The sequence below is a fragment of the Sturnus vulgaris genome, chromosome 6 (genome assembly GCF_052056855.1).
Source record: "Sturnus vulgaris isolate bStuVul1 chromosome 6, bStuVul1.hap1, whole genome shotgun sequence".
NCBI lineage: Eukaryota > Metazoa > Chordata > Aves > Passeriformes > Sturnidae > Sturnus > Sturnus vulgaris.
Genome location: NC_142248.1, coordinates 19227359 through 19242706, shown reverse-complemented (window position 1 = coordinate 19242706; position 15348 = coordinate 19227359). Strand labels below are relative to the sequence as shown.

The 15348-nt window shown below is 36.7% G+C and overlaps 1 protein-coding gene across 2 annotated transcripts in view; it reads right to left on the bottom strand.

Annotated features, from left to right (window-relative positions):
* The window catches only part of AQR (aquarius intron-binding spliceosomal factor), a 48677-nt gene that overhangs the window by 12832 nt on the left and 20497 nt on the right, over positions 1 to 15348 (bottom strand). For both annotated transcript variants that reach the window (XM_088167213.1, XM_014891516.2), the window contains 10 exons: positions 14105 to 14272; positions 13512 to 13681; positions 9351 to 9592; positions 7693 to 7836; positions 7136 to 7205; positions 6075 to 6185; positions 3915 to 4024; positions 2420 to 2555; positions 1402 to 1611; positions 468 to 605 (listed from right to left, as the gene is read on the bottom strand). In XM_088167213.1, the coding sequence (XP_088023339.1) occupies positions 468 to 605; positions 1402 to 1611; positions 2420 to 2555; positions 3915 to 4024; positions 6075 to 6185; positions 7136 to 7205; positions 7693 to 7836; positions 9351 to 9592; positions 13512 to 13681; positions 14105 to 14272 (1499 nt within the window). The remainder of the gene's footprint in view (positions 1 to 467; positions 606 to 1401; positions 1612 to 2419; positions 2556 to 3914; positions 4025 to 6074; positions 6186 to 7135; positions 7206 to 7692; positions 7837 to 9350; positions 9593 to 13511; positions 13682 to 14104; positions 14273 to 15348) is intronic.

Sequence of the window (15348 nt, the reverse complement as noted above, 5' to 3'; positions counted from 1 at the left end):
CTGGCTTTCGTCAGAAAAATAGACTGCACTAAATTGATAGTTACAGTTACCACTGCAGAGTGAAAAATGCATTGCATCATAGTTCTTTTTCTTCAAATTGTTAACTTTTTAGGTGAAGGAGGCTGTAAAGGCCATATTTTTCTACCCAGTTCTGCCTCAATTTTATTAATCCTATCATTGCACATTACATGTTTATCATGTAATACGGCAACACTGACTTTTTAAAAAATGCATTATTAAGTATTTTTTGTATATACAATAACTTAAAAGTGATTTAATCTTTTACTTACAGAAGTTCTATTTTTCTTCAGTAAAATTAAAAAATTGAAACATATAGGTTAAAAATACAACATTAAATAATCTAGTTGCCTAGATTTGGGGCAGAAAAAAGGATTCATATGGGGTGGGGAATAGGGGAGAGCCAACACCAAAATCAAGTAGTACAGTAACACTAGTATATTTATTACTTTGAAACCTAATTCAACCAGGTCACGTCGTTTCAGAGCAGCATGAGTACAAGTCATGGCAATGATTTTTGCTTCTTTCACCAATAAGTATTTGGATCTATCCAGGCCACTGCGGAGAAGTTCAAATGCTCTGAATTCCTAAGGAGGACAAAAGAAAAGTCTTGAGAGTCAGAATACGAAAAAATATCACTTATAAAATGAATCCACTCAAACTATGTGGCCACCTTCTAAATCTAATTAAACAAGAAATGTCCTGAGGGTATGTACTGTTAATCTCATCTGAATAATTTGATGGGGTTTCCAGGTTTAGCATATTTTGAAAAACAATCTTGGAAAAACCTATCAACGAATTCTTCCAATCTGTATGTACATACAAATTTGCAGACAAATACTCAAATAATTCTGAGGAACCTTCTCAGAATCCCCCAAAATTTTATTTTACTGTATCTTCTTGTTTCCTACTTTACTGAATCACAACATCGTATCAAAGACCATTACAGTTAATAGAATCAAATGATACACAAATCATGTTTACCCCTAACTTTCAATAACCTTGTAAGCAATTCTGGCAAAAACAGAAGATAATCTGTTACTTTCAGGTTATCTGACTAAAGGAAATTCACTGTAAATACAAAGTCTCTGTGAGGATCAGAGGAGCAGTGATAGGTGTACCAATCCTTGTAACTTCATCAGTGAAAATGGATGCAGAATGGCTGCTTCCCACAATCCAACTAAAAGAAACTAGACCCTTGCCCCAACTGTATAACATATCTATATTAATCAAAGGTGGAAATTCTCACCTTGCAAGATAATGAAGCTGCCTAGACGTGTATATTTCTTCTAGGATGTAGGGAAAACGAGAATTTTGGAACCATATAAAGTTTTTCTACAGGATTAGCCAGATTCACTTGCCTTTAACAGTTACATGTCTTACCTCAAGCTGAGTGAATATTTTCTTAATATGTCTAAAACACCCTTCAGCAATTTCCATATCTTCTTCATATGATTTGCCTTTGAAAACTGGTTGGGGAGCATTTGCAAAATACTGGTGAAAAGGGAAGAAACTGGAGACATCTGCAACATCTGGCGATTTTCCACCTTTGACTTTCACTTTACTGATATACTCCTCCCAACGAGACATTACCTATGACAAAGCAAAGTGGGTTTATATAATAAGGTTTTTGGCAATGTATAGGCTTGCAGCATAGCACTAAAAAAATTATCACAAAAGTAAGGTATGTCTTAGGTAGCATTTGACATTGTGACAGGAAGTAAGTAAACCTCTTTACTATCTCCACTTATATTACTTTGATTTAAATACCAAGTGGGATTCATTTAGGAGGAAACTGAACCAGAAGATGACCTCTAGCAGTATTCCTCGCACTCTTCAACACCTAATGTCCATTTAATGTTAAGGTTCACACTAAAACTAGCCCAGAGTAACTTCTGTAAAAACATACAGAGTATGTGCATTCAGTCCTAAGTACCACTCTGTAAGTCTCCCTATGCAACACTAATTGCAGATGTAGACCACGTCACTAAAAAATATATGGAGAAGAAATGAGGGACACGCATGTATATCTGATTTCACATTGGCATTTAATGCTATAAAAGCGTCCTATCAGGACCATCAAGTAGCTGCTCTAATGCTTGTGCAAAATATAAAGCAGCCCACAGATTCTCCTATCTGAAGGAGAAGCTTCAGGTTAGAATCTTTGCCAGCAATCATGAAGGGCAACAATGACTTGGTGAGTCAGCAGGCAGGATTTGAAACAATAGCAACACAAGCAAGTCATGCTGCAATTTTAACTTTAGCTGTTACTGTATTGTGAATCACCAAGGAAAATCCTTTTTGCTTTCACTCAACTCTGAAAAACTCACTGCAAGTTTTACAAAGTGTTTTGTAATGTATTTAGAACATACAGTGTCTGGAAAAGTATTTCAGCCCTTACTTGGTATAAGAAAAAGTGGCCAGCTGTTTCACAAGTGTAAGAAACATCTCCTGGGACTCCAAGACTCTCTTGTAACCGCCCAACTTCTCGTAGAAGCTCAAGTCTCCGAGCCAGCACATAATTAACTCTTCCATACCTACAAAATGGATTACATATAATTTTTTATTAAATTCAAAATAGTATCTAAGTATCACAATGAGAGATCACAAAAAAAACCCAGCACCCAGCCAAAAATCCCCCACAACTACAACCATGTTCCAAAACTTAAGAATTTGCTACATGCTGACTATTTATATCAGTTGAACCCTAACAATTCACAAAGTCAAGCTTATGAGAAATAAAGTTCTCACAGTAGTGCAGCCCACTTTCAAAAATATTCCTCAACCTTTACTCCTCCCTCTTAAACTGCCAGAACCCATAGTACTTGCAGAAATATTCCATACGTCTGGGCTTACCTTGAGAAAATGTGAAAATAGACCATGAATTGTCTTAAAGGAAACTCCTTTTAATGATGAAAAGCACAGTTCAAGGAATATACTAAACTATGGATACTACTAAATAAATATCTGCTATGGTATGATTTCACTAAGTTTTTGGCTATCAAATTTCTGGAATAATTTGACTAAGTCAAAGCATTCAATTTAAAAGAAAAAAATCACAAGGTATTTATTTTGCTGAATACTGTACTATGTATACCTACTATGTGGGTAGCTTCTAGTGACTATATATAATTTTTACTACAGCTTTTGAAGTCAAAGTATTGCTATGATAATCCAGTACTGGACACTTCAGATATTTCCAGTGCACAACCATTATACCCCGCTTACATTTATGAACGTGTGTAATCCTACTGACGTCAATTGGACTAACCCATGACAAACACACAAATATTTAGAAGAACAGGTTCTTAAGTCTTTGTACTGATACACAGCTGATAGCTTTCCTTATGTATTTATTACTTCAAAATGTGTTATCAATGAAATAAGCAACTTTGAGGTTAAGCAGTACCTGAAGAATTCAAAACAGAAAGTTTAATTTCATGTTTATTAAAGCAAAAATCACCATGACAGTAGAAGTGATACCATATTTGTACAAAAAACCCCCTGTAACTCCAAGAATCTGCCTTATTATTCTAATTTCTCTCATAGATTAATTGTACTAAAGGTAAAAGTGTCCAAAAAATATAATTATCTATTTCTCAAGCAGCTGAGTTTGTGAACAAGCAACTGACTGATTCTGCCTTTAGATGCTCAAAGGAGTACAGCTTCTGTACAGATTAAGAACTAAAATTACTAAACCTTGTAGTGAAAAACAGTGCACTCTATGTAGTAACAATAATATTCAGTAAGATATAAATAACAGTAAGATTCAATAATATGAGAAGGGTAAAACTTGTCCAACACAGCTCCTTTGCATGGGAGGTAGTGGATTCAACAGAGACATCTTGCTGCCATGTTTATACAAGTGAGTTTATCATTAGCATCTCCTTTCTCACCTGCTGAAATCTTTCTCTGTCTCTAATTCCTCTTCACCATGACCCAGACGCAGAAGGTGACGCTCATCAATGTCTAGAGCCATGATTTTTTCGAACAGCTGGTTCAAAGCCTAAAGATTGACAAGAACAGGAGAAAAGGTAGTTTTTAGAAGTTCAGAGGCTCTTGCAGGGGAAGACTGAAGAATTACTCATAATAAAGGAGAAGACTATGCCTATTTTAGTATAAACGGAAGTCAAAACAAAAGTTAAATTGTGTTTTAACAAAACAAAGTTAATACTGAAACTCCTAATCTTGACAACAGGGAAATTAGTCTACTAACAGCCTTTAATTTGCATTCTTTATATAACATGTGATTTTACTATTTTAAAATTTGATTTTACCACAGTTAACTTAGTTGATAAAGCTATCAATTTACAAAACTGTCTCACAAACACCAATTTTTGCATGATGACATTAAACAATTTAACTTTTACTGTACATTAGAGAAGTATGATCTCGTACTGACTGTTAGGTACTGACTATTCCATTTTGGATAACTGAATTTTGCTTAACTACTAGGCGTGCTGCATTTTCTGCCTTAAACTCTTCAGTTCTATAGTGGCTTACTATCAACTAATTTGTGTATTTCAAAGGAGCAAGCTTGTAAGCACTGGATTATCAAGTTTTCTTGAAAGTAAGAAAAAACACAAGCAAGCTCCACTTGCAGCTGCAAGTCATGTAAACATCGTGAAATGTGGCATCAAGGCATGGGTAAATACCCTGCTGAGATACAGTTAATTTCCCAAGGTACAATTTCAAGTTAATGTCCTCATGAAAGTCTTGTCTGCTAAGAAGAGTCTTCTATCTGCCTCAAAGTATTTCCTTCTTTTTCTCCTTAATGGACATATTCTCAACTCTTTCTCCCAGCTTTAACCTGTCACTCTCCTGCAACCCACTACAGACTGACCTGTATTATTTCAGGCTGTAAATCCTCACCAAAATGATACCTCCTCCATCATTCTTTGATATTGCTTTGATGAAAAATTATGAAATGTTTTCCAATGGCATGTTCAGTTAAAGTAATTCGTAACTGAGACAGGAAAGGCTGATCAGGGAGATCAGGAAACAGCTGACCCTGGTTTCCAAACAAGTAATTCCAAATCAGATGCAAATTTCATAGAATCATAGAATATGCTGAGTTTGAAGGGCCCAATAAGGATCAGCAAGCCCAACTCTGGGTCTTGCACAGGACATCCCATGTCACACCCTGTGCCTGAGAGCATTTTCCAAATGCTTCTTGAGCTCTGTCAGGCTGGTGCTGTGACCACTGCCTTGGAGAGATGTTCCAGTGCCCAAGCACCCTCTGGGTGAAGAATTGTTTTCTAATATCCAACCTAAACCTCCCCTGACAGAGCTTCAGGCCATTCCCTCAGATCCTGTCACTGTCACTGCAGAGAAGAGATGCCTGCCTCTCCTCTTCCCCTCATGAAGTTGTTGACCACAATGAGATCTCTCCTCTTCTCCAGGCTGAACAAACCAAGTGACCTCAGCTGCTCCTCATACAGCTGCCCCTCAAGGTCCTGCAGCATCTTTGTTGCCCTCCTTTCAACACTCTCTAAAGCTTTATGTTTCTTTTATATTGCAGTGCTCAAAACTGCACACAGGACTCAAGATGAGGCTGCAACAGTGCAGAGTAAAGTGGGAAAATTAAGAGTAAGACTCTTAAAAACATTATTTTTTTCGTTTTATATATGCTTGAGTATTAGCAGTCACACTCCACCTCTCATGAATGGGAAGCAAATATTCAGCTGAAGAGGCCTTCCCTTAGGAACAAAGAGCACAGATGAAACAGTGTCTGAGAAAGCTAATTAGCAAAGATCTGGCATGCATGCAATGCATGTGCAACTATAAGAACCAAGAAAAGACTTTTCCAAAATACTTTCTTATTTTTGATCTCCAACCAATTAAACACATTGAAAACTTCAGGTAAATAGTTCAGAACTACACATCTGAAATTCAAAAATATAATTTCGCCTTATGAAACTGGAAAAACTGCATACAAGCTGACTCAAGTTTTCATTGTTAGGAGACAAATGAAATTCCCAAACTGCTGATCTCAATACCTACTGTTCTTTTACATTGTAATTACAAGGAAATTCCACACATGATTGACATTTTACCTGATTAGAGTGGGTAACTATCAGAGTTCGTTGTTCTGGGAAATTATGATAAAGATTGGATATTATCTGGACTGCTACATCAGTTTTTCCAGTACCAGGTGGACCCACTACCTAAAATCAAACATACATACACAGAAAATAAAATAAAAAAAAAATCAATACACAATTTATCAGAACACTTCACAATAAAAAAAAAACAGAGTCGGCTGGGGAAGAAAAAGCCCAGAACAATCTCACAAGACACTGACATTACACATGACTTCTTGGCTTTGGTGAATTTTCAGACCAAATACAACATATTATAAAAGACTCCTTCAGACTACTTTGGCAGATTCCTGACTTAAAGGAATATGGTAATCCAGCACAGGAACTAAGTACTAATATACGTCCTCAGAGAAAAAAGGTAGTTTAGCCTCAGAACAGGCTAAATGGGGGAAAAAATGAAAAGAGAATCAAGACCCATAACTGAAAAAGAATAAGATGAAACAGACATAAAGAATAGGAATTTTTTTTTAAAAAGGGAGTTCATTCCTTCTATTTACTCAGAAATCTACCACTGGTGATACAGAGATATAATAACAGTTAATGTTTCCATAGGCTCAATTCCACAGACACTCCAAAACTAACACCTCAGACATTTTAAAGGCATCCAGGTATTATAAAGCATCTCAAAATATTTTATTCAGGATTAAGAAGCACAGAATAGCAGTTTTCATAAGCATCTACACATAAAATTATAAACTGCTATGAAATAATTCTTGCCTTATTTAAAGGCTCTCCAACCACTGCAAAAGCAAATTCGGTTGCTGTGGAAAGCCTTCAGCCATTGAAACACAGGATACAGAGTTAAGTGTTGCCATATGATTTCTTGAGGATTTGAGGATGTTGAACCTTTGAACGTTAATTTTTCATATCTTTAAACTATTAATGGGAATTACCTCAGTAAGGTTACAGAAAAGGGCATTACTAGTATTTCACTGAACATACCTAAGGCCAGAATTAAATAAATAAGAGTATAGAATGCTTAAAAACATTCTTACCATACTTAAAAAAATACTTACCATAGTTAGTCCAGGCTGCATTCCTGCACGAATGGCTTCAATCTGAGTATGGGTAAATTGAATAGTATTGCTGCAACAAAGTAAAACAAGATCAGATGATCAGATAGATTTTGCCAAGTTTTGATAAAAGCAATTTTTTTAACAAGTTTTATTTCAATTAACTGTTTATATCTTTCCCGAACTACACACTGCCAAACTTTTGCACAAATTAAATCAGCATTACAACTATCAATTTTTTAGATATAATAGTCTCAGCAAGACAATAAATCACGTTTGTCCATTTGTTAACAAACTCATTCCATCTGAAAGACTGTTTTTAGTTATTATTTGCAGGGAATGTTGTAAAATTACTTAGGTATTACTTTCCTGATACTCAAATTCCTGAGACAAAAAACACTAGAAGACAGTATTTCTCACTGATCTTCAAGGGATTTTTTTAACAGATGGGGGACAACATAATATTTTGATTTAAATATAAAACAAACCAGTCTAATTTCAGAAGATGAACTGCTATGCATGTGTTATAATTTGAAAATAAATTCCCACCCATTTTTTACCGTTTTGGTTGATTATATGGATATGGTCCCCTGTTCGGAATAACATGAGGCTCTACAATCAGTGTTTTAGCTTCTTCAGGGTTTTCTTCACTTCCATCCTCTTTTCTTTTTGTTCCTTTACCTTCCTTCATTGGGAAAGTTATCCTGTAACAAATAATTTAAAGTTACAGTTCAACATGTCCGCTACAACATACACTGTCTCAGAAGGTGAGAAAGATTTTTCTCTCACCATTAAGACAAACTTTCATACAGCAGAGAAACAAGTGCTGCAGATGACAAAGTTTTAAGGATAATAAAGAAAAAAAATGCAAATAAATTGATGAAGCTGCTTAAACAAAAAGTATGTCAAAAGCACTCTTTTCATAAGTGGAAAAGCCAAGAGCAGTGCTAAGAGCCAGCTGGAAAAACACTGAAGACAAGAAGTTCATAAGTGAAAATGGAACAGACAGGAGAAGAGTTATCACAGAACATAAGCTGTATCAGTGTTCTAAACTATTCCAACATATTAAGTTTTTATCCTCCCATTTCAATTTTTAATAGCCTTCGGTATATATTAGCAAGCTTCTCTAATTCGGAAACAAATCACAGTGAAGGAATCCCAATGCCTATCCAAATATCTCAAGACAAAAATGCATATACCTATAACAGTAATAATCTCTGACAGGACAAATGTAGCAGCAGGAAGAGCAACAGCTCTTCATAAAGAGCAGTATCTCTCTTAATACAGGAACTGAAAATGAATAATAGGTCAGTGGGGAAAATTGTGTGCGAGATCTTTCCTGATACCTTCAGGTTGTTTTTATATAATTGTATAGTTTTAATACCTTCTCCACACAAATTTTCCATGCAGTGTTTCCAAAAAAGGCTTGGGAGATTACCTCCGTGCTTTTCAAGAATCAATCTAGCCATGACAAAAGCTGATTGGTGCAGGGGAAAGGCATCTTTTCCCTCCACAGATTTATTCCTTCACAAGGAAAAGATGCAGTTTCTTCAGCTGAAGGAACTGTTCTCCAATACTATGCAGTGTGAATCTCAGTTGTCAAAATTCAAGGAAGTGCATCAAGAGGAACAGAATTGTCAAGTCTAAAAATACTGGACAACAGCACCAGTTGAACTAAAACAAAATGAGTAAATTTCATTTAGCTGCCCAGAAGGTAGGCAACCTATTTCAAAAATCATTTCTAAAAATAAGCAATGTGGGATTTCAGACTTAATCCTTTGTGTTGATTGAACGGTGTTTCCAAAAGCTCAGATTTTAACTGATGTTGAAATTGCTGTTCTTAGCTTGTTATAACAAGATGTGTAAGGAAACTATATAATAAAAATTCTCTGGGCTGATCTTGAGGAGGCTGGATACCAATAATGCAGAAGAGAGTATTATGTGTCTTGATTCTATCTCATATTTTCGTTTTCCATCTCTTCCATAGGCTGATCTACAAGCAATGCTCTGATGCATTTTTGTACAGAACAGAACAAAAGCTGGTCTTGGGTATAACTGTTGTACAGTTAACTCTATCATGTAGCTATCTAAATCTTAACGTATCTCCATCTTTTCTTAAAAGAAAAAGCATCTCCCTTCAACCGCTGAACATAACTCCACCTGAAAACACATTACAGCAAGAATACCAGATCAGAAGTACTTGAAATATTGAGATCACCTGAAGGGGGGTACATGAAGATCTGGATTGTCAACAGTGACTTTAACATTGTACCCAGGAAAGCTAGCTTTTAAGTGATCAATGGACAGGAAAGTGTCGTTAAAATCCAGAGTTGCAATCTGATTTGGCATTTTTGAATAGTGTGCACTACTTGGGTCTCCATATCCAAGAATGATGTCATGCAGCCAGTCAGGAACCACACAATCTGTGTTCATCAAATTCCTAATAGTTTCCAGAAGAGCCTGTAAATAAAAAAAAACAGAAAAAATAGTATTGAAGAGACTGACTTTTTACCAAGTAAAAATCATACCGAAGATCAATCAAATCTGTTTTAAGATGATAGAATATAACTCTTTAACTGACAGTGCTTGATTAGATTGAGTCAATGTATAGACAGTGTACATATGCAACAAAACATCAGCATAGAAGATCTTCATGCAGTTTAAGTTTCCTCTTACATGCCTATAAATTTCATCCCTGCAGTCAGCTTAAGCTTCCCTTCAAGCACTTGCTCTTCACACACAAAATAATTTATCTAATAATCTGTGGTTATGTAAGTTTTCTCTCCTTTCCCCTCGTTGAAAACACCAATGCTCCAGACCCTAGACTTGCACAGAGGGTGTGTGTTTTAACTAAGAGGTAGCTGAACTTTAGCCTACTTTAGTAGAAGTCTTGAAGAACCATCTAATTTGCAACTTGGCACTTGGACAGTATGCATCTGCTCCTCAGCAGCAGGAAGAACACAGGATACCAGACCTGCACTGACTTTCAGATCTTCTGACTTCCCATGCCATCAATTGTGGACACAAATGAATGGCAAACAGTGCATCAGCCATCCAGAAGACAATATAGAATGTACAAATGCCAATCTTGTAAATGAATAGTCAGTCAAATCCAAGCACAGAATTTTATTTTGATAGGCTACATTTACATATTAATCTCCAAAGAGTAGGATTTTCTTTTCTTGCTTGTGTTGTATCATTCAAGGAGTCAAGTAATGTGATCACAATCCCTGCTTAGTCAACCTCTATTAAGGTCCTGATTCTTCCTTGCTACTCAGCGTGGGTGAGACCACATCTGGAGTGCTGTGTCCAGTGCTGGGCTCCTCAGGTAAAGAGACACAGACATAATGGAATGAGTCCAGTAAAGAGGCACTAAGATGATTAAGGGATTGGAGAATCTGCTGCATGAGAAGCTGAGAGAGCAGGGATTGTTTAGCCTCAAGAATACAAAACTCAAGGAGCATTGGAGAATTTGATTGATTTGTATTAAAAAAACATAACAGGAGGAAGTAAGGTCAGTGGAATGAGAGTCCACTCCATAGTGCCCTATGAAAGGACAAGGAGCAATGGGCACAAATTGAGATACAGGAAATTCCATCTAAATATACCAAAATATTTTTACTGTAGTGGCAATGCAACACTGGAACAGGTTGTCTAGACTGGTTATGTAGTCTCCATCACTGGACATATCCAATTCCAACTGCACAAAGTCACAAGACCTTGAGCAACTTAGTCTAGCTGACTCTGCTTTAAACAGGCCTTGGACTAAATAATCTCCAAAGGTCCCTCTAACCTCAACCATTCTCTCAATCTGCTCCTTCCAACCACAGTCATGCTGTGAATTCTGCAACAGACCTGTAAAGCTACCAAGTTGAAGGCATCTTAGCACTTCTGAAGCCTGAAGGTCCTGCAATTACTTCAAACATATGGATGGACAAGTCCCATATTAACTAAGAAGTTTTATATTTTTTTTGCAAGAACAAGTACTTCTGGCTCAAACATATATTAAGCACAGCATAATATATCTGTGCTAAGAAAAGCACAAAGAAATCAGACAATGTCACCTTTTCAGGTAGTATTTCTAAACCTAGTGATCAGTTTCTAAGGAAGCATGAAATACATTCCTAACAGCAAATGTGCTGCTTCTACATCACAAAAACTTTGCTTCAGCTTTTCAAAAGGTAATTTCTATGCATTAAAAATAGTAAGACTCATTCTTGTAAGAACTAACACTGCTGACCAACTGTAGTGACACAGTGGTGTCACCTCCAGCAAACATATTGTATATGCAGCTTCTCTGCTGTCTCATTTGCTTAATTTACAAGGACTGCACAAGAGTTCTCCTGTCTTCACTCCTACAAGCTCAGCTTTAAATTGCAAGCTGCCTTCTATTTGCTGCACACACTGTCTACACTAATCACAGCATCATCTTGTTTTCTCCAGTTGAAGTTCGGTTTGCAAATGACATGGAATGCATGCACCTAAACTGGTAGCAATGTGATAAACATGGAAATACCTTAAATTGTCTTGAAAAATGAATGTATGAGATTTTAGTAAATGCCAGCAGAGAATGGCTTGCATTGGGATTTGCCTGTAAATTAGCTGCAAAAACATAGGAGAAACGTGAAAGCTACACTCACATTTAACAGCAATGGTGACCAAACTTAAGCATTCACTGCAGAGCTTTCCCTCTCACTACACCCAAGTGCATACATGTGAATGAAAAAACGTCTACATGTTTGTACACCACGAGGCTTTGGCAGAGGGTATTTGTATTTACAATGTGAAAGGGACCTGCCACAGACACACAACATAAACAATCAGTTCTGGTGGTTCTTTTAAATGTATTTATAAATACATTTAAAGTATAAATGTATACACAATAAATACTGTGAAGTACTTTCAATATACCAACCCATGGTTGGATGGCACAATGATCTATGTTGGCTACAAGCTACTGCTTCACACCAGAGGTATCTTTCTAGATATAGAAAGAAAAAAAGTCCAAGTCTTCCTGCCTACCTCTTTATCCATCTATACAGAACTTGCTACAGAACCCTTTAAAATGAAAATCACTTTAATTATGCAGTGCATGATTTTAAGGCACCAAAAAGAAATGCAGTTTTTCATTAATGTTGCATTTTCATAATGGAGAACTCAAGGAACATTAATGATTCAGAGATCTAAAAAGCAAAGAAACTGAGTAAGAAATGTTTTTAAGTGTACAAAACTATGCACCCTCACAGTGGAAAAGGCCACCAGTGACACAGTATGAATTTGCCCAGCAGGTCAAGGGAAGTGGCTCCTTTTCCACTCAGCACTGTTGAAGCTAAATTATGTTTTGGCTGAAAGGAAGCCTTAAAGCTCATCTAGTCCACCCCCACCTTGCAATGAGAAGGGCCATCTTCAACCAGACTAGGTTTCTCAGAGGCCTGTCCAACCTGACCTTGAAAATTTCCAGGGATGTGCCATCTACCACCTCTTTGGGCAACCTGTTCCAGTGTTTCACCACCCTCAAAATAAAATATTTCTCTTATATCTGGCCTACATCTACCATCTTTTAGTTTATAATTATTGCCCCTTGCACTATCACTATTAGAAAAAGTTTGTCCTCATCTTTCTTAGAAGCTCCCTTACTGAAAGGCTGCAGTCAGATCTCCCTGAAACCTTCCCCTCTCCAGACTAAACAACTCCAACTCTCTCAGGCATTCCCCATAGGAGAGGTGCTCCACCCTCTGGTCATCTTCATGTCCCTCCTCTGGACTTGCTCCAACAGGTCCTTCTTGTGTAGGGGAACCCAGAGCTGGATGCAGCACTCCAGGTGAGGTCTCAGGAGAGCACAGCAGAGGGGAAGAAGCCCCTCCTGTGACCTGCTGGCCACTCTGCTTTAGATGCAGACCAGGATCAAGCTTATAATCCACCAATACCTCCAACTGCTTCCCAGCAGGGCTGCTCTCAATCTGACACACTCCAATGCCCAAGAAAAGATTGATCCAGTGACCCTCCCAAAAGTGAACAGGTTCCTCTGATTCTCACATTTTGACTGGTTACTCCTTTTCTTACAGTTCACTATTACATTAGGTAACAAAAAACATTCCACATACTCCCTTAACCCAGAAATCCAAAGCTGTAGGCTTCCTGTTGGAAGACTGAATTATAAACTAATGTTTTATGATATCCTCAAGCAAAGTAGCAGTGTTCTGATTTTCAGTTGAAGAGTTATCTGCAGGGGAAAGTTATCACAAACTGACATAGTCTAGCTTCCTGCAGGGAAAGTCTAAATTTTGCCTAACTATATGCATCTAAAATAAGAAAGTCTCAGTACTGACAGCATATTCAGACAATCTCTTACCTAAGAGCTAAGGAGCAAGTACCTTACCTTGAAATTGTTTTCTTTTGGTTTTCTTCTCATGATTATATTAAATGTCTCATAGACATCTTCTGCTCCATTTTGGATTGTATTGGTCATGTCCTGCTGATACTGATTTGGGTCCAGAAATACTCTGTATGTTCTACAATCACCTTTAAGTCTTGGTTTCGGTTCAGGTCCTGCCCATAATTAAATAGCAAGATAAGAATTTGACTCAGTGATAAAAGGAAATTATCATTCAAATAAGTGATCCGTAGTTGTTCTTCAAATTAAACTTAGACAAATTCATATGATGAAATATTTCTGCATAGCAATAGAAACATTTTCATTGCATTATTCTAATAGTTTTCAAATAGAATCTGTTTTACTCCTTAACTCAACAAATCGGATTTATTTAATTAACATAGCTACATTAGATTTTACCAGAGGAAACTAGTTAACTTTTCTCAGGCTGCTCATGGAATTGGTCTGCCTTTTTCCAAGTATGTACCTAATTCAATAAGCATTCCTTAAAAGAGAGGAAAATTATCAATCAGGCTGTAAAAAAATAGAAAACAGAGAAAAAAAGAGAAATCTTTTCAACAAGTTTTGGTATATCATACCTTCTTCAATAACACGCCCTTTTTCGTCCAACATGCCCTGAATTTCACAGCCTCTAACATACACCAGGCCAGTCTGCTCAACAAAAGGCTGTCGCCTGTCAAACTTGGTGCCATAAGGCTGCATGGGACGCACAGTAATCAAGAAGCAGACGTCGTGCTTACGCAGACCTGACCACCAAAAGGAACAGTCAGTGATTCCACTGAATGGCATTTTTAATTCCTTAACATATATATAAAAGAAAGCACTGAAATTTATTTTAAATAAAATCCCACCTGTATAGAGTATATTTTGTTTTGCTTCAAAATATGCCTTGAACTTAGAGAATACAAAACCATAGGCCACTGTGATATACTAGATATGAAAAGTAGAAGTTGAATGCTTTTTTCATAAGAACAAACATTATTTCAAGGTTATTCTTCTCCCAATAATCTTACTCCAGTTACACAACCCAGTTATTTTCAATCATCTCTAAAGAAGTGTGGCATTAATCTCTTATTCTCATTGCTTCTCTCTGGACAAACCTCCAATTCCTTTTTTTCCTTTTTTTTTTTTTTTACAAGTTAAGTGCAGTGCCTAGAACAGGGCACAAAATCCTAAACCAAGTTTACTTTAGTTACCTATTTAATGGAGTAGAAGGTCACTTAGCCAAGTTACTTTTTTATTGTTACATTCCAGTTTATAAATTCCAATATACCTTGAGGATTTTTCTTTTTCCCTCAGCACTAACACAATGTTGGGGAATCACATCCACTTGTGAGCAATGATGACCTCTGATCCTTCAGTTCTGCAGAGGTACTGCCTGGTAAGTTATTCCTCCAACATGCATTTGTACAGTGACTTGTTCGTGCTTAATAATCATCCCTGTTGAACTACATCCTACTTTTAAAATGCTGCTTCTCCAATTCTCTAACATAATTCTGATCATTAAACCTTCTCCTCCAACCTCCAGAGTTTCAGAGATCTAAGACACCTTCAAAGTTCAGAAAATATGTTCTATTTTTCATGAGACAAATAATTCCTCATTAAGCAACATATTATTCAACAGAAGGCAGTTTCATCAAGATCCCATTACATCAGGCAATAATTCATGAATTCTTCATCTCAGTTTCGATTTAATTCAAACATGATTTTTTGTAAATCATGGAGGCTGTTTTAGTACTTAAAAAGCTAGGTGCACCACTATATAGATACCTTTGGTATAGTGAATTCTCTGCCATCCCCCTAGATTTTCTACTTTAACAGA